At 35.3% G+C, this 20936-nt stretch overlaps 1 protein-coding gene across 1 annotated transcript; it reads right to left on the reverse strand.

Annotated features, from left to right (window-relative positions):
• On the reverse strand, positions 1 to 19483 carry LOC128991789 (ubiquitin-conjugating enzyme E2-17 kDa). Its single transcript, XM_054414980.1, has 6 exons — positions 19258 to 19483; positions 11484 to 11547; positions 10806 to 10837; positions 9485 to 9562; positions 8588 to 8693; positions 1 to 724 (listed from the first exon to the last, which is right to left on the reverse strand). Exons 1-6 carry the CDS (start codon positions 19279 to 19281, stop codon positions 585 to 587), a joined length of 444 nt encoding a protein of 147 aa, XP_054270955.1. The 5' UTR covers positions 19282 to 19483; the 3' UTR covers positions 1 to 584.
• Between the last annotated feature and the right edge of the window lie 1453 nt (positions 19484 to 20936).

The following is a 20936-nucleotide window of genomic DNA, read 5'->3' on the forward strand; positions in this document are numbered from 1 at the left end:
TACTTTACAAAGTGAAACTTTATTAATTTTGTGTGTATAAAGACAATTTCAATTACATTGTTCGAATAACCTTTATGCACACAAAAATGTCCCCTTTTTACAAGATCTTCCAAAAATACAGCGGTTTTCAACCTTAGCGGGAATAATAAAATAACAATAATCCATCAAATTTACTTTAAAAGAGAACTGTTTTGAGTAGGAAGCGTTTTGTAAAAAGGGGGTGAAATATTTAACAGTTCAGTCTGAACTTGTAGAATAAATATGAGTAGGGAAAATTAATTTGGTTTATTACGGGACATTTTGACATCGAGGGACATTGAAGGTATTAGTTGAACTATCTCAGTTTGTATTACTTGAAGAGTTCCCTGAATTAAAATAAATAAAACAATAATTTCAGATGAAAGCAATCTACACTCTCATATAGTAAAACATCGGTGAAGAAGGGCTGTATCCCTGAGGCAACGCAAACCATCTTCCCTTCATTCACCCACGACCATCAGAAAAAAATATTATGTATTGTTTTAAAAATTTGACAGTTTTTGAAAACTAGTTAAAACGTGGGTGTTGACTTAGTGGCCGAATCATCACATGGCGTATTTGCGTGTCCATTCTCGTGCCAACTCGTTGTACTTCTCTCGGTCTGTTTTGTATATCCTTGCGATCTCAGGGACTAGTGGATCGTCTGGGTTGGGATCACAGAGCAGCGAGCAAATTGACAGCAACACTGAAAACAAACAACAATTGTAGCAAACTGACCAAGTGACATCATCTTCACACATACGGTCTAGCTATAACTAAATATAGATTAGGCCTAAGTGAAAACTTATAGAGTATTTTAAAATTTATCTTACTTATTTATTTAACAATTATTATGATTGTTTATTGTGTTCTATAATGTGAGAAATAATTTTTTTCATTTATAAAATGTACAGGAAATAATACCATCAACCTTGAATCATAGTTAAGCTTTAATACAGGTTTATAGTAATAATGAAACATTCAAATATAGTGTACATACTTGGAAACCAACCGGATGGGGTTTTTTAAACACAACTCCCAAATTATAAGAGCCATAAGACACTGTTTAGTGTTTAGCGACAAAAAAGCTCAAATTTGGTTTCCCCGTATTCTTTATGTCATTGCCAATCAGCTGATAATGCATTGTTGGTTGCTTAGGTATCTATAAGTTTTAGTGTCATTGGGAATTTATTGTGAATAAGTATCATCTTAGAGTTTTCACAAGCTCTATTTGACCATGCAAAAACCATATAATGTATAAACAATAAACTCCACACAATTAGCATGCAGGAATAAGACCGGTTTTAAAAATTTTGGTCACGAGGCCAATTACAGATAGTCTTCTTTCGAGGATATACTTGGTGACTTCACGAGTCAAGTCAGAGCCCAAAATGAGCTAAGCTCTGAGGAACAATGGTGTTTGGGCTCCAGCTCAGACCTGGTTGGAGGCAGGTTTATGGAGACATCATGCTGATCATGCTGGGTTACATCATTAGCTCCTTTAATTTTATTATTTTTTAAAAACCAATGTTTTAGTACTGTTCCTCATTAAATTCTTAACAATATTATTACCCACAACGCCATATTGAAAAAGTATGTAAAAATGGCAAAAAGTCGCTTAAACCATAAAAAAATACAAAGAACTTGAAACAACAGATAAATGATAACAAAGTATTATCATTTCAAAACTATTTTGACCGGTAAACCTCTTTATTTTACAATATTAACAATAAAATAATGCGTAAAATATAAATTTTATTTATCATAGACAGTTTAACCACCTAACATTAACGGTAACCCATCCTAACATTAGTTATAAGAAATAGTTTAATTAATTGTCATGGGAAACATCATAAGTCAGTCTTCATTAAATACGGTTCAGTTCGTGGTGATAGTACCGTCGTGTTGTACTCACTAGTTGCTGTGTGTAGAGTGAACGTGACTATGGAATATCTTGATTATGTTGACTACTACGTACCACCACCACCTCGCATACGACCAGCTCGTTATTATGACTACAACTCTTTTATGACTAGATGAACTTAAAGATAGATTTAGATTTTTCAATGAGGCCGATGAGGTTTGTCTGGACGACAAGTGAATTGAAGCGTTCACTCTAATGCACAGATTTCCCGACAACAGAGTCCACTGGAAAAAGTGTTTGCTGCACTAAGATTGCACTTTTAATAGAGAAACTGGCGATTTAATGGATGTTAGTAAAGCTGCGGCATGTCAAATAGTTCCCAAAGTGGTCTTAGCTTTTTGTTATTGTCAGTGGCGGCAATAAGAGCCCGCGGCCCCCCGCAGGTTTGTTCGCCGGGCCCCCTCTCCCAATAATGTTTAAAAACATGTTCACATATATTACCGCCTAAACTTGCATTTTTGCAATAAACTTGACAAGGCATCTCCTGAGGTCCCGAGGCGTTATCACCGTCTTCCATGATCGTGGCAAAATCGGCTTCCTGTGGTCATGGAAGAAACATTTTCATAGTCTAACGTGATAGCAAATGTAACCAAACCTATGAGATCATGGTCTCCAGCGTTCACAGCCCAATCCCCAATCTTATATCACGGCGTAATATCTCCCGCGACCCGTCGATGGTGACGGGGAAATCAATTTTTCCGCAATCGCGGCAAAATCCTAGATATATCTTTTGCTGAAAAAGAAACGTCATTATCGTCTTCCGCTATCGCGGCCAAATATTGAAAATCTCCTTTGGCCGCGGAGACATCGTCAATGTCACTCGCGGGGAAATGTTCTCGTCGATATCCGTGATCACGGCAAAAGCGTAGGCCTAATCTTCCAATTTCGTGAGCGTGATCCTTGCTGACATAAAAGCTTTTACTTTTTATTGGGCATTATTGTATTGAGTATTGAGAAAATAGGCTCGAGCTTGATTTTCTTACTTTGAGCTTGATCCCTCAAGCCTGTAGGCCAGGCTCTGCTCGGTTCGAAAATTGACATAATGTTATAAAAATCAACCACTGGGTCTCAAAGTTTCAATGTAATCCTTATGGAAGCAGTATTTGACACATAAACAAAGACATATGATCAGCTGTTGACTTTTGAATGCAGTAGATAAAGAAATAGCTGATAGCATCATTCCACAGATATAGGCGCCTTAAAATAAGAAAATAAATAGCAAAACCTAGAAATAATTAGAACACAGATGAAACCATTGTTGTTCGATAGTGAAGAGTATTGTGAATAACATATCAAAAGTCTCCAAAAATATCTTTGGTGGAACACCACCATTTTTCCAAAATGGCGGCCAAATCCAGTAGTTTTTTGCTTTTTATTGAGATTCTGACTTTCCAGTCAATATTGGTGAAAAGTCGTCAATACATTTTATGTTCCTCCTGAAATTACCTTTAAAATGATACCAAATACATGTACCTACAACAAAAAATAAACCCCGTAGAAATAATAAAATATTTCAAATAAAAATATTTGTTATAAATTAATGTAATTAGTCCAAGCAAACTAAAAATAACGTACACAGGGATCGTATAAAAATTTGCAAGTAAACATTCTATGGTTTTATTTTTATTGTTGTGGTGTGCAGAGTGACATACCAAAATTGCAAAAAATCAGTCCACGGGAAACCCCTAAATTAAGGAAAAAATGTCGGCTTTTCCCAATATTGGACAAATTTTGCAACAAAAGATACCACATGTTTTTTTGCACATTTTTCGAGATATTGACTTGGAACCACGACCGATATTTATTGGATAGTCCGTACTTAATTTCAATAGGGGACGCTTTTTGGGCCGCCATCTTGGATCAGCCATATTGGATCTGCAATATTGGATATAAATATTTTTAATGTAATTATAGTGTTGTGACACATCATTATGAACTAGATTTCCACGCTGATTTCAATGCTGAAATCAGTTTTTGAAATAGCGTTTTACAATTTTAAGATATATAAAAACGAAAACTCTCCCCATACATTTCTTATGGACGTTTCGTACTTTGACAATTTAAAAACACATTGAAAACTACCACAGTCTAAGGTTGTACTATCAGGTTCAAGTATGGCGTGGAAATAGTTCACCAGCAGATCCAACAGATTGGGAGTGGTGTTTGACTGATGGTACATATGACTAACTTACTTATAAATAACTGTAACTGTGTAACTTGGAAATTATATTTAGATAAATATAAGATATGGCCTTTAAAAAATTTCAACAAAACGTTTTATGGTTTTATTTTGTAGTGTTGTGCAGAGTGAAAACGGGAAAAACTCGTCATAGCTATTCGTTCAAGTATTGACTTTTATTTTAGCTATGGATTCCTTATTGGGAGTTATTTAGAATTGGGGATAAATGTCTTTAACTAAAGACAAATTTCAAAATAACAATAATTCATTCAATAGTTCATTGAAGGTAGGCCTACATGATTCGTTTTAAATTTGTCATGTGTCATTTAATAATTAATAAAATTAAAGCCAAACATTTACTGAGTACTTTGATACCAGAATGAACTTGTTAACATATTAACAAACCGAGATATAAATCTTTTAACAAAAACTGATAAAAAAAGTTTAATTTAATTTTGTGTTGGGGTTTGTACCTTGTCTATAACTAGTCTGTTTTAACTATAAATAAAACAAAATGAAAGCTAACTAAGAAGAAAGATCGTTTATCACTGAATATTTTAAGGCTAGAACGAACTGCAAGCAATAATAATACCTGGAGAAAAATAATCCAAACGCATTTTCAAAGTAACTTACGATACGTCTATAACTGATGTATAGGGGAGAGATTTCGTTTTAATATATCTTATGCAACGAAAAAACTTATTTAAAAACGGATTTCAGCATTGAAATCAGCGTGGAAATCTAGTTCATAATGATGTGTCACAACACTATAATTACATTAAAAAATATTTATATCCAATATGGCAGATCCAATATGGCAGATCCAATATGGCTGATCCAAGATGGCGGCCCAAAAAGCATTCCCTATTGAAATTAAGTACGGACCATCCAATAAATTTCGTACGTGGTTCCAAGTCAATATCTCGTAAAATGTGCAAAAAAAATGTGGTATCTTTTGTTGCAAAATTTGTCCAATATTGGGAAAAGCCGCCATTTTTTCCTTAATTTAGGGGTTTCCCGTGGACTGATTTTTGCAACTTTTGGTATGTCATTCTGCACACCACAACAATGAAAATAAAACCATAAAATGTTTACTTGCAAATTTTTATACGACCCCTGTGTCTTTTTTTTTAGTTTGCTTGGACTATTACATTAATTTATAACAAATATTTTTATTTGAAATATTTTATTATTTCTACGGGGTTTATTTTTTGTTGTAGGTACATGTATTTGGTATCATTTTAAAGGTAATTTCAGGAGGAACATTAAATGTATTGACGACTTTTCACCAATATTGACTGGAAAGTCAGAATTTCAATAAAAAGCAAAAAACTACTGGATTCGGCCGCCATTTTGGAAAAATGGTGGTGTTCCACCAAAGATATTTTTGGAGACTCTTGATATGTTATTCACAATACTTTTCACTTTCGAACAACAATGGTTTCATCTGTGTTCTAATTATTTCTAGGTCAAACCACATATTCAGGGGCCTAATATTACAACAGAAACGGTATGGATCATAAATATAATCAAATGACGACACTAGCTTGAGGTCTGTGACGTAGGAAGTGGTGAAGGAAGTAGTAAATGTGAGCAGTCTGGAGGGTGGAAACTGTTTATGACGATTAGATTAAGGTATCTGCATTCCTAAAATTCTATTAGAAGGGAGGAAAACAGGTCCGCGACGTAGGAAATGGTGAAGGAAGTAGTCAAGGCGAGCTGCCCGGAGTGTGGGAACTGTTTATGACAATTAGATTAAGGTATCTGCAATCCTAAAATGCTATTTGAAGGGAAGAAAACAGGTCCGCGACGTAGGAAGTAGTAAATGCGAGCTGTTCGGAGAGTGGTATCTGTTTATGACCATTAGACTAAGGTATTTGCAATCCTATGATGCTATGGGAGGGGAGGGAAACAGGTCCGTGACGTAGGAAGTGGTGAAGGAAGTAGTCAAGGCGAGTAGTCCGGAGTGTGGGAACTGTTTATGACAATTAGATTAAGGTATCTGCAATCCTAAAATGCTATTAGAAGGGAGGAAAACAGGTCCGCGACGTAGGAAATGGTGAAGGAAGTAGTCAAGGCGAGCTGCCCGGAGTGTGGGAACTGTTTATGACAATTAGATTAAGGTATCTGCAATCCTAAAATGCTATTGGAAGGGAAGAAAACAGGTCCGCGACGTAGGAAGTAGTAAATGCGAGCTGTTCGGAGAGTGGTATCTGTTTATGACCATTAGACTAAGGTATTTGCAATCCTATGATGCTATGGGAATGGGAGGGGAGGGAAACAGGTCCGTGACGTAGGAAGTGGTGAAGGAAGTAGTAAAGGCAAGCAGTCCGGACCATGGAAACTGTTTGTGACGATTAGATTAAGGTATCTGCAATCCTAAAATGCTATGGGAAGGGAGTAAAACAGATCCGCGACGTAGGAAATGGTGAAGGAAGTAGTCAAGGCGAGCTGCCCGGAGTGTGGGAACTGTTTATGACAATTAGATTAAGGTATCTGCAATCCTAAAATGCTATTGGAAGGGAAGAAAACAGGTCCGCGACGTAGGAAGTAGTAAATGCGAGCTGTTCGGAGAGTGGTATCTGTTTATGACCATTAGACTAAGGTATTTGCAATCCTATGATGCTATGGGAGGGGAGGGAAACAGGTCCGTGACGTAGGAAGTGGTGAAGGAAGTAGTAAAGGCAAGCAGTCCGGACCGTGGGAACTGTTTGTGACAATTAGATTAAGGTATCTGCAATCCTAAAATGCTATGGGAAGGGAGTAAAACAGATCCGCGACATAGGAAGTGGTGAAGGAAGTAGTCAAGGCGAGCTGTCCGGAGTGTGGAAACTGTTAATGACAATTAGATTAAGGTATCTACAATCCTAAAATGCTATGGGAAGGGAGGAAAACAGGTCCGCGATGTAGGAAGTGGTGAAGGAAGTAGTCAAGGTGAGTTGTCTGGAGTGTGGGAACTGTTTATGACAATTAGATTAAGGTATCTGCAATCCTAAAATGCTATGGAAAGGGAGGGAAACAGGTCCGTGACGTAGGAAGTGGTGAAGGATGTAGTATATGTTAGCTGTTTTCGGAGTGTGGTATCTGTTTATCACAATTAGATTAAGGTATTTTACAATCCTAAGATGCTATGGGGAAGGGAGAGAAACAGGTCCGTGACGTAGGAAGTGGTGAAGGAAGTAGTAAATGCAAGCAGACCGGACTGTGGGAACTGTTAATGACGATTAGATTAAGGTATCTACAATCCTAAAATGCTATGGAGGGAAACCGGTCCGTGACGATGTTGGCACTCACCAATTTAGTCTTTATCACCATCCAAATTTGAAAACGATTGATTCAGCCGCCTAGGAGGAGTTTGCATATTACGAAATGCATAGCCTAAGAGTCGACGTATAAGAGCTTTGCTTGCTCCGCTCAATAATACTTTGTATATTGAATATAAAAAATACATTTAGTCTATCTTTAAAATTAACTCAAAAAAATATTAATCTTAGTTTGCAATAGGTTTTATAAAAGTTCACAACCCTCTAAAGCACCATTAATGCTGTCATTTTCTCCTCAACTCAGACCTAAGGATCGATATGGTTGGCCGGAATATTGCTGTTTTGCTTTGCAAATGTAATCTATAGGTCTCGCCACCCTAAGTTGAGGCAGCCCAGACGGACGGGCAGGGTCATTATCGGCCGGTCCCGACCGACCCTTTATAATCCGATTAGTGACACCTCTGTGAACGCTCTAGTTCCATAATTGTCATTAACAAAGTTAAAATCTCCGATGTATAAATTTAGTCTTTTACATTAATAACGTCGATTTAACAAACATTTCTGTTTTTGTCCCATCAAAATCGGACAATGTTTACGGTTTATGGATTTTGGGATCTACACTACTTTGTTTTTTGTTTATAGCTCACAAACCGTAAACATTGTCCGATTTTGATGGGACAAAAACCAAAATGTTTGTTAAATCGACGTTATTAATGTAAAAGACTAAATTTATACATCCGTTTTTAACTTTGTTAATGACAATTATGGAACTAGAGCGTTCACGGAAGTGTCACTAATCGGATTATAAAGGGTCGGGCGGGACCGGCCGATAATGACCCTGCCCGTCCGTCTGGGCTGCCTCAACTTAGGGTGGCGAGCCCTATAGATGCAGTACTAACATAGATTAACCATAACTCAAGTTGACTTCTTAAATACCACATTGTTAATTCAACATTTATTTTCATGTCTAGTTCATGTTGGTGACACTGGGCGTTCATTTTGGCGTAATTTTGTTTCTATTATTTTACGGTTAGTTCTATGACCCTTGGTACATCAACCTTTAAACATTACCAATTTAATTTTAAACAGTAGGCTATGATTTAAATTTAATTTCTTGAAATATTATGGGTGTACAATAAATGGGGTACAATAGATAAAAGTAAACTGACCCAGAGTTTGTGGAGTTGTACTGTAATCACATACCTTTTGATATTGTTAACGCTGGTGACCACTGAGATCTCAGTATGTCCAGACAAATGCTACCATTGCTATTTATGTTTGGGTGATAAATTCTAGTTGTGAACGCCACCTGGAAATATACAGATAAGTTTTGTTAAATTTTGTTATTAGGACATCAGATATAACAAACTGTTGTACAACACAAAGTATGTAAACATTAACATAAATAAACCATTAAGACAAATAATGTTTTACATTACCTCAATCAACATCATTGTTATGTTACAAATGTCATACACAAGACATAGAACTTTAAATATAAATTTCCTTCTTGTTATTTCACAGTTTAAAAATCTTTTAACCAAATAAAAAGATTTTTAACTATTGCTTGTCGAAAAATGGTATTGTAAGCAAAGAGTAAAAGGCTTGCTGCGAAATTAGCGCTTAAATAAGAGAAAATCATCAAATCCACACTCAAACATTTAAACTCAACTGATAACTAAACAAACATCAAAACAGGCTTTAGGTTTTAGAATAGTTTAAAGAACTTACTTGCAGTACCGAAAATCAACAATATTACGTTAACAGCTTGAGATATTGTAGTTTCAGCAAAAACAGAACGCTGAGCTTCAATCGACGACACAAAAATTGTTTGGCTATCAAAAAACCCCCAGCAATGTAAATATTTAGCCTTTTAAGTGTTTAACCTACGTTAAATAAAATAGAGCTGAAAATGTAAGACAGTAGTTGTGCATTTCCTGAGAATCTAGTTTGAGTGAATCTCTAGGACTGTGTGGAGTCCATTTCTCAATGTTGTGCAGTAGCCTACTTGATCTATGAAAATAGGAAATAACAAACATTTACTGTATTTTAATCTTAAATAAACATTACCGTACAGATAAAACAAATCCCAGTACGTACCTTTGGAGGTTTAAATGGATAGTCTGTAGGGAAGTGGATGGTTAAAAAGAAAACTCCTCCCTGATAAGGACTGTCAGGCTGGAAAAAACAATTAAATGTTAAAATACATTACAAAGAAGTGTGGCGTCCTTAGCTAGTTGTTATGATTAGGTACACCTTAATACTGGAAACTTGAGTGGACAATTGAAAATAAAGTAATATTATTATTGTAAACACAGTCCTTCAACCAATATGTATGTGAACTGCTCAACATCCTATGATAACCTAAAATAAAATGTAAACAATCAATCATAAGGTAACTTAGTTAAAACCAATGAATGCAAGTCTTTACATTACCAAAAGTAAAGCTGGAGTAAATTTAAAATATTTGACAAAACAATAATATGTCAAGGCCAGAAGGAAAATATTTGTTTGTTAAAGCTCTGGAAACAAAGGTCAATAAGATAAGTTACTGTTAGTAGCCTAACATGAACAGATTATATGAAGTACTGTGTGTAGATAAGAGATATCAGTTGTGCAATTGGCCAGTCAGTCACTGTTTGCTGAGCCAAAGGGGATATTAGGCATTCAGTAGCGGTTCCTAAGTGGGGGGGGGGGGTTATGAGGGGGGCCAAAGCCCCCCTCTTGGAACCTGGAAATATAAATTTAAAAATACATTTGTTGTCATAAAAACATAAAGGGGTTTATTTTGGACACAGTTCTAGACGTTAAAAAAAATGTCATTAAAGCCACCAAATGGCTTTAAAAATAGCAAATTTTCTGGGGAAGGACCCCCATTAAGTCCTCTCCCCCCCCCCCCCTCTCGACAAGGACCTTGAACCGCCACTGAACACATAACAAGTTAAACATAGTCATTATCATATAGCGTAAAATCTGGTATAGGCAACCTACTGTATTTTCAAAGCTTCTTCTGGATCTGATTTGTTAGTGTCCATATCTCTGAACCATACAAGTGAATGGCCATACGCAGTGTGGTGTAGTGTACAGTTGTGTGTAAGTGTATGGTATCTTTCAAGTGTAATAAAAAAGGAAGTATATTTTTGCATCCACAACATCACCTTATCACTATCATTATGTAATGGCCTATGCAATGGTTCTGCTCTCCACGTCTAGGAAAATACCATCCAGTTAGTTGATGACTTTCAAGTTAAGAGCTGTGACTCACACTTAGGAAAACCCCGCTTTAAAACAATGGTGCAAGGTGTGTTATGGCGGATGATCTGGTTAAAAGTATCTAAGTGACCGACAAGGATCAAGGTGTGATAAAACTATTCAGATCTTAATTTACCATCACCACTTGTGTATTAAAATTCATACTTACAGGTCCCATAATTGTTGCTTGCCAGTGAAATACTGAAAAAGATTGAGCAAGATTAGACGATAACCTAATCAATTTTAAAGTTAAGGATAACAAAAGGTTTGTAAAGTTATGAACAAGCTCTGAACTACTGAAACACATGTCATTAACTGCAGTACAGTAATCACCTATTATATGATTATAATCTTGGTTTTATAAACTTCAGCTTGTTCGTGTGAACTTTTTAATTTAAAATTTTATCTGAAATATTTTGTTGCCATAATATATTGTATTATGGCACAAAATTAATCCAAACCACAGGTTACACCAAAAATTAATAATCCTTCCAACTCCATGAATATTCAATGATTAAATTATGCCTATTTTTTACTGTGTCGTTATCTTGTTGTATAAACAAAATATCAAAATTGATTCATAACACGTATAAAAAGCTGTAGGCCTAGAACTAGAATAGTGAGTGAAAATATAAAATTTAGATGGTAGCACACTTATTCTAGTAGGGCATATGTTCCATTTTAATGAAAAATCTGCTACAGCTGGTCCATCTAGATAGGATGCCTGCCTACACAAAAGTCAATGCTTCCAGCTACTCTTGGGCATAATGCAGCTTGAACCTTGAAATATTGTAATTAGGTTTTAAAAATACTTACTACGAGGGAGTTTTTAATAAACTGTACTCACGGTCATCTCCGACAGGGCCAGCAGAACACTGTGCGGGAGGGTCACGACCCAGGTCTTGCAGTTCCTGGAACAACATCTATTTAATTAATAATAACGAAAATAAATAAATTATATCACTGGTCACACAGACATTTTATTAATCAACATTTTGTTGCATGCAATGACACATAAATAGCCATCGGGTGCATGCAGAGGTAACTTCCATGTTTGGGAAAATACATAAAACACTAAAATTGGTTTTGTGATTTACTACAGTAAATTTGTATTTAGGCCTAAAAATAAAAAAAAAACTTTAAATAACAAATATTTACAACCAAATAAATCGATATGCTTACAAAATTGAGCCTTTCATTTCATAGCCTAGATCAAAATAAAATGCGTCAGAATTCTAAAGCAGCGCCCCTCTGCCGATGGCGGCCGTACCACTTCCTTTTATCTGGAGGTCTTTTTCCTTTTACTTGGCAGTTTGGAATCGGCATGAGTCTATTGGCACAAGCCAGCTGTGTGTCCAACACACTTGCCCCGAGACAATGCTAATGTATGCCATTCCGCATGGTGGGTCGAAATTGCAGCTTTATGATATAAATATGAAGATTTAAAATGTAGTTATTATAAGTAGCCCAAATTAATAAACGCCACACAAACACTTCAAAGTTCAATGATGACAAATGTTGTAAATAACCCAATTTAAAATACGTTTAGACCGGACCACGTCTTTATAATATGTACATAATTTAAACTAGGAGTTTAACTGAGACAGACCAGACCAAGTTGGCAGATGGTCATGGGAGCCAAGTTATTATACCTTGTGGACTTGTGAGGGAGTAAAGGAGGCCAATCTGCTATTATTAGAGACACTAGGGTAATTGAGCAAATTGGTTCAATGGTTGGAATACTGGAAACATGGTATTTAATTTGTACCCAAAATTCAATGGGGCTTTCTAAATGCATTGAACTTGATTTAAAACTTTCACTATCAAGCAATATAAGTGTTGTCACCAATCAATGGTTTCCAACAAAAGATATTTTGTTAAATAATAATAACTAAAAATATTGGTGTTTTTTTTTCAAATTTTATATGAACTTACTACAGGCTTACAGGCAGAGAATAAATAAATAATTGTTCACAACATATTTTTTATAAAAAGGATGTTATTTTAACAATTATATTCAACAACACCCTAGAAAATCAGACCATATAATGGATTCATTTGAAAAGTGGTCTTGTAATGTCTAGGCATTTTTATTCTAACTTGAATTAGGCTAGGCTATCTTAGGTAGTTTGAATATTCAAAATTCATATTTGTAAGAATATAAGCTGATTTTAAGAAATACATATAAGAATATAAAAAGCTAAGGTAATTTTAAGAAAGTGATTTTGTTCACAGCAGCCACGAATTATAAACAAGGTAAAGGGTGGACAAAAAAACAGGGACAATTTTCAAATGTTATTACTCAGCTGTTATAAAGGCTGGAGAGTTCATTGATGCGGCAAAAGAAAGTTTATTTGATGCCATTTAGTGTATAGTTACTATGGATCATCAATGGTTACCACAACATCGTGCCTTTGTCATAGAGACTTTTTTAAAGAATAATTTGACTTTCATTTCTACTCAACGTCAATTTCGTGTTCACTTCAACTTTGGCCGTAATGGTGCAGCCCCAAACCGAATAAACTACTCAAAGATGGGTAAACAATGTCCTAAACACGGCTTTTGTACTCAAAATTAAACCTATGCAAATTTAAATGTCAATGCAATGTTTTTCAAACGGTTGGCTTTGGACGCTCGACGCAGGACACTCACGCGAACCATTTCAATGTTTTCCCGCGTTCGAACAGTCCGAGGTATCCCACTAGGTTTGACTTGCAGAAGACGTGTTCTGGAAATTACTTACACATCTTTAAATAGTTTTTCGCTTTGGGGTTGCACTATTACGGCCAATGTTCAGGTGAAAACAAAATTGACGTTGAGTAGAAATGAAAGTCAAATTATTCTTCAAAAAAGTCTCTATGACAAAGGCACGATGTTGTGGTAACCATTGATGATCCATAGTAACCATACACTAAATGGCATCAAATAAACTTTCTTTTGTCGTATCAATGAAATCTCCAGCCTTTATAACAGCTGAGTAATAACATTTTAAAATTGTCCCTGTTTTTTTTTGTCCACCCTTTACCTACATAATTACACGAGTTTGCTGGCAGCTCTGGAGCTCTGTTTACTCAGTATTGTAAGATACAATAAGACCACAACTTTAAACACACGTCGTTAAACCAAAACCCAGATTAACTGAAATCATGAAAATACTAATAATTCAATAGCTAGCTTGGCAACAGGAGCAGTCCGGTGTGGTAGAGGTAGTTGGACGGACTTAGCCAACAGAATGTTTGAATTAGAGGACAACTAAGTTAGAACCTCACACCGTGATAACGTTCAGAAAACGACTGTCCATTATTCTAAGAAATAGGCCTACATTTAGTGTCCATACAGACATAATTTTAAAATAACATAATTACGACGACAACCAACTCACCATGAACACACTTCCTAAAGTGTGAAAGTATGAAACTAAGTTAATGACTGGAACCTAACCAAACCTTAGGCCTACATAACCCGACTTAATCCAAAACCTCAAAATACAACATTTTTACACATAAGGCTAACCCATTCCAGGTATATTTAGTACAGTTATAACATCTAAAATCCTATAAAAACAACACTACTCACAACAAAAATATTTGATAGAAAGATAATTTACTGTGGTCCGAACCAAACAAAGAACCAACTTCTACAAGGTTTGTATGAAGTCATTATATGAGTCTGCTCTAGTTTGCCAAATGCAATTTGCCAACAAAGGAAAAAAAAAGATTCCTTGCGTTGAACAAACACATATTCCCACATCAACTTAAAACACTTTCACCTCCAAGCAACCCGTGTGTTACAAGGAATGATATTATGTCCAAACAGGACCTCTGCATGCATTCGATAAAAAGAACATCACAAAGAAATATCACACTCGATTTGCTCTACAGTTTGTCCGCCATTTTTACGACACCAAACTAAATTAGGGAGGAAAGGTTCTAGACAGAGAACTCACAAAGACACTACAAGCCAACCAGAATGCTTCACAATGACATCACCACAACCAATAGCAATGCAACAACAAGTCACTGTACCACGTTTTAACACCTAGAATCACCCTCACTTCCCCTAAAATCCCTTGTAGGCCTAGGCCTAATCCCACTGTATATCCCGCAATTTCCCGGTTTTAAGCAAAGTATTAAGCTTTAGTTTTCACCATGTAGGTGTTAGAAATCATTAACATCAAGCTTAAACATGTAGTTTAAGTATTGATTATAAATTAGAACTGTTCTAAACTAACCAAACTTGCTGTTATATTTCTAAATTCAGTTTGACAAATAAAAAGCATGTGGTGAAGGCTTGCTGGGCTTTTTATATGGATTCGTGACTGTATTAGGGCCTAAGTCCTTTGCATATGTAGGTTAGACTAGGAAGGTTAAGTGTAGGTTATAGTTAACCGGATTGTTTACTATACACACATTTGTGGAAATCGTAACCTCGTTGTTTAACTCAATGTTCCAATAGCTTTAAATACAATATGGTACAACAGGTTACCTACGTACCTTGACGTCCACAATTCCTCAGTCAAACTTCCGTTGACTAGTTTCGACTACTAAGTAGTCATTTTCAAAAGGGAACGTTAAAATATTTCATTCATTGAACGTTTGTTTACGTTCGTTTTGAAAATGACTACTTAGTAGTTAGACTAGTCAACGGAAGTTCGATTGAGGAATTGTGGACGTCAAGGTACGTAACCTGATATAATTGATTACCAATTCCGGAAGGCTTCAACATTAATAAACAAAAATAACTACAACGTACACTTAAAAACATTCCTAATCCAACCTAAGACCTGCCTTCCTCACATGCCTTTAAATAAGATCAATGCTCATCTGATGTTTTAAAGATAAGTTGGATTTGGATATTTTGTAACCTTTGTACTTTTAACGCCTTTGCATTCAGTTATTGATTGTTACTTCCAATCTTAGCCCCACATCAGTGTATGACACCATCACAGACTAATAGGAGAGGCTCCAACATATCATGCGACACAGCACTACAGCAGTTACTACAAAGACAAATGTTTAGGGTTGTATTGACTAAATTTCTCTTTTCTGGGGAATATTATCCCATATTCCAGGGAGATCTTTCATACCTGTCGGAAGATTATCCATTTTCACCGGCTAATTATTACGCATTAATTACCTTTTCACCCCTCTAATTTCCCTTATATCTCTTGATGATTAAACCTCTCCCCAACCCAAAACCTCAAATTCTCCTGCATCCACTAGTGAGTTGGGGTTAAGATTGTTTGAATAGCCTATAGCCTATTTAATTTAGTAATAAAAGGAGGTCTCAGCACCAAAAAGTAATTTAAGACAGTTTGTATTTGAGGTCATAAATGTAGAATAGTTAAAAGCGTTTTATTTTTCACGTTTTAGGTGAGGTGGGGGTATCAATGATTCAATGATTTATTTGGCCACCAAGCAAAAGCAATAGGCTAAGTCACTTACAATACAAAGTAAATAATAAATAGTCCATCCTCTTGATTCACAAATAAATGCAAGTTAGATAAATATAATAATAAGGAAACAAATAAAACCATGCAAAACAAAACTGTAGCAAAACCATGCAAAAAAAAAAAAAAAAAAAAAAACAGGCAAGAAAGTAGCCATTTAAGGCAGTCAGTGCATGAGCATTACCTATATAACAAAACTGGTAGTCCTACTTTATAAAATTCAGTCAGGTCATAAAAAGGGTTTTCCATCAACCAGTCCTTAATTACTGCCTTGAATCTTGAACAGGTAACAGTAGCCTACTACCTGTCTAGCCTATTAAACCCAAGCCGATCTTTATTTAACCCTAGTATTTTGACTATTATTATTACCGGTCACAGTTCAATAGAGTATGGTCAAATTCACTACACGTTTGCCTAAACATAGGAATTGTCAAGAACATATCATTCATTAGACTCGTCAAGTTGATTCAAATAAATTAACATATAAGACGGACACATTGTACGATTAAACATTTAACAATTTTAGGCCTACTAAACCGGTCACGGTACGGAGGCAGACTCGGGAGGCATAGACTCTGTACTGACACCGGTTAACAGAAGGCCTACTAATTGTTAAATTATTATCGTAAAATGTGTTGTTTTATACCTATGTGTTTATTTGAATTTCTTGAAGAGTCTACAATGGATCAAACGTTCTTGAAGGACCACTTGACAATGCCTATGTATAGGTAAAACATGTAGTGAGTTAAACCATACCTACTCTATTGAACTGTGGACGTAAAGGTTTGTAATGTCCCTTGAATTAGGTAGTGTACCTGTTGCTCAAATTCGAGGATATATAGGCTAATGTATTTAGTACCTAGTTAATTAATTTCATAATACAGTAGACTCCCTCTTATCCGGACTCCTCGGGACCGAGGCCAGTCTGGATAACGGTTTTTCCGGTTAAGCCGACGTCCCCAAGAACTCATTAAATTGGACCGTTTACGGTGATATTCGACTTAAATTTAGGAGAGCATTGTATTTAGACATGTCATCACTGGCCTCAAATCTTTCCCACGAGAACAGTCGTTACAGTACCGCCCACTTCCTGCCGATCTAGTCCGGTTAAACCAATGTGCTGATAAAAATAGTCCGGTTAAAGAGATGTCATTTCCGTCGAGTGTAGTCCGGTTAAAAGGTGTCCGGATAAGAGGGAGTCTACTGTAAATGTAATCTCTTGACTTGGCCAATGCAATATAACTTATTGTTAATCTGGCTGAATAAAGGACTTTGACTTTGATTGAATTTAATAACTTTATCAAAATTTTTAAATATAGGATCTATTATAATGAAACTGTCATAACCTAACCTAAGTTAACTAACCAAACTTGCTGATAATGAAAAAATCGCATGAAGGTCTACTGATCGATATGATAGTTTCAATCAATATTAGCATAGCCCAGTTCAGAAACCATAAATAGGGCCTAACCTCAATTTTGTTTGGAAAATCATGTGCATCAATCTCATAGCAACAAAAATGATCGACTAAGTTAACTTAAAATAAGCTAACTTAACTTGTAGGCCTAACTGTTTATTTTAAAAACAGTGATAATGTAAGAAATAGGTCTAAACGTAACAAAACACATCAGTCATCGATGCGAGGTTAACCAAGTTGTTTACAAATACGCACGTCATCTGTCTGCTACAATAATTATGATCGGTACGATAATGAAAAGCGTCCAGAAACAAACATCGGAAGATAGTCTAGCTCAACCTAGCTCAAAGAATCTGGTGAAAACAATGATAACCAATACAATCTGATTCAGTCAATCCCGAAGCGTCGACACATAACACCGCAGCACTTAAGTTTAGCCTACATAGGCCTATTATTTAATTAAAACAACAATCATGAGGAAAGCTAAGTTAGAGTCCCAGAAAGTTATGGGCTAGGCTATAGGCTAATGAGTTGCCATTCTCGATAACCTGGGAAACGTAGGCTACTCATATAGGCCTAGGCTAGTCTAATTAAGACCCCCAAAATTCATGTTAATAGGCCTAAGGTTAATATAGGTAGGCTAGGTGCTAGGCCTAGGCCTAAGTTTAACCAATGATTTGCTTCTCATGGTACCCTACACTACAATAATTAGTACCACTACTAAGTTAAGTTGGCTGCACTTTACTTTAGGTCCTACACTCATTCGAATAAAAATATCGATCGATATATCGATTAACCCTCCGAGTGTCCCTTGTTTTGGCCTTAATGTCTGCCTATTTTTTGCTCATTTGCAAGGTTTTATTAAAACGGATCTGAGAAGCTTGAAAACAATGTTAATTATACTGTTCTATATACCATTTTGTTTGGAAAATCATGGGCTTCAATATTATACATATAACATAAGGAACATTTGTTTCAAAAAATTTTTTAGGTCAATAAAATATTTTGGAAAATTTTCAGGCTGCACTTTACTTGACGTCCTACACTCATTCGAATGAAAATATCGATCGGTAGGCCTATATCGATTAATCGATTGCTTCATTCGATATATCGTTTGGTTAGTTAGGTAAGGTTAACAACCCGATTACTAACCAAACGACATATCGAATGAAACAATCGAATAATTGATATTTTCATTCGAATGAGTGTAGGACCTAAAGTAAAGTGCAGCCGTTAAGTTTACTCATGATAGGCCTAGATGCCTGTAGGCCTAAGGCCTGTTGTAAGTTATTGAGGTTAAGTCATCAGCATCACTTCTCTGAGTCCAAGTTTTTGGTCTCCATGTTGTTTGTTATTTATTTGGCACTATAATTATACAGTAATAAATATTTCAAGTACGGCATGATCTGGTACTAACTTGAAGAAATCTACTTCCTGGAATGCCCTCAAAGTGCTTAGGTGTAACTTACTCAATTAAAACCGAAAGCTAAGAATGCTCAACAGTAACAGAGAGGTTCTTTTCAGTCCTAAGACAGTAAAAGGAATCAAAATATCGATAAATAAGCTTACATTATCTCACTTTTACCTAATATTTAAGATATGAAATAAGGAAATGTGTTTGCCATGTATTCATCGATGCAAACTTGTATCCTACCAAAGGTCCTGGGAGCAAGAACAAACCATGTGTTTCGACGAAATAAAAGTAATAAAAATAACATTTGTATGTGTAAACTGGTAATCAAACATTAGACTCACCTTATTAATTCGTTTTAAAGCCATAATCTGGTTATAAATTAACTAACACTGCCTCTAAATTGGACAATGAAACCGCTATCAAAAAGACTTCAGATTGGAAAATACAAGATGGCCACCAAAGACCAACACCAGCAAACCCAATACTTGAGTCAACGACCGAATTTTGTTGAACTTTTCAGCTGTAATAAATCATTACACACAGGCTGATAGAAAGAAAAATTGTTAAATATAATACAGAAATAATAAATATTAATGTTAATATATTTATAAGCTTGACCTGTTCAAGAGAGTTTCTTTCAAGATCTCAATTAGTGTGGTAATCAGAGATTTTATGATACGTCATTCCACACAGACGACTCATGCGCTGCGCTGAGTAATAATAGGTCACCCGCGAAATTCAAATCTCTGAACTTGAGGAAGATACTTAACTATTAATTTATTTGTCGTTAATACCACAGTTTTTGTAAAACGATTAAATATTCTTAAATTAAATACCACAATTATCGGTCACAAATAAATAATGGTAATTTTAAATATAACTCGGAAATAAATTAATTAAAACTGATTAGTTTTTTATTGGCCCCTGTAATGCCCAATAACACTTTGAGTTAGTTTAAAGTATCAGTTTCAAGTTTCAATCACATCTTGCTGGCCTTCAGCAGTATGTTGTAATTGATCAAAATAGTCATAACGAATTAATTACTCATAGGCTATTTCCTCAACAAAAACTGTAAAGTATGGCATCCCAAACATCGATCTCTATAGTAAATAGAGATCGATGGTCCCAAATGGGTCAATATTGGGGTCAGCAAAATTAACTTGACTGACCTTCCGCTTCCCTCATTAAAAGAATTTCCCAAAAGTGTTTGTTTGTTTGCTAATGAGATTGCAATATAAAAATATCCGGTAATTCAAATTCTGATGTGGATGTCTTTTCTTTTGTTAAACTTTCCAAATGTATTCAATATTTAAATTAAATCCAATAATTAAGTTATTAGGCCTACCGAATCCAATAAAAACTTATCCTATGTTCCTTCTGCTAGAAAAAAATGCAGTTGAGTTTAATATTTTTATTGATACAATAAGTTAAAACAGTAACATTTCTAGGATTGCATTAATAAAAAATTCAATTGGGACAGTCATGTTGAAAACGTCTGTAAAAAAGTAACTTCCTAGGTGTGTATGCATTAAGGCAGATGTCAAAATTGAGTATATTCGGTAAAAGTGCTAAATGTAAAAAGTGCTCAAAATAGCCTAATTTAGGTAAACAAGGTAAAAAAAGTCAATATAACATAAGTAGAATAAGTTCAGTTTTACCGTAGAATAAACACCTTAAAAATAGTCTATTATTCCTTAGTTGAATCACACATTTGTTTTGGCTTGAGTCTTTATGGGGGCAAATTAAATTTTAATCTACATAGCATTCTGGAACTTCAGAAAAAAACAATCCCCATGATGTAAAAAAACTATAAACCAAAAGATTCCACTAAAGAGCACTCTAAAGAAATAGGAATTTTTACTGTTATAGAATACATTTATCAAATAGCCCTCTTAATTAAATCAAATTAGGTATGAAAGATTCCCAAAATTGAACTCTTTTTATAAATACAGTATTTTTTTGACCAGAAAAGATAATGAATTGGCGTTCAACAGACATAATTGATTCACGAGAAATCCCA

The sequence above is a fragment of the Macrosteles quadrilineatus genome, unplaced genomic scaffold (assembly GCF_028750875.1).
Source record: "Macrosteles quadrilineatus isolate MER2022 unplaced genomic scaffold, UCM_ALF_1.0 Scaffold_1__1_contigs__length_201487025, whole genome shotgun sequence".
In the NCBI taxonomy this organism is placed as follows: domain Eukaryota; kingdom Metazoa; phylum Arthropoda; class Insecta; order Hemiptera; family Cicadellidae; genus Macrosteles; species Macrosteles quadrilineatus.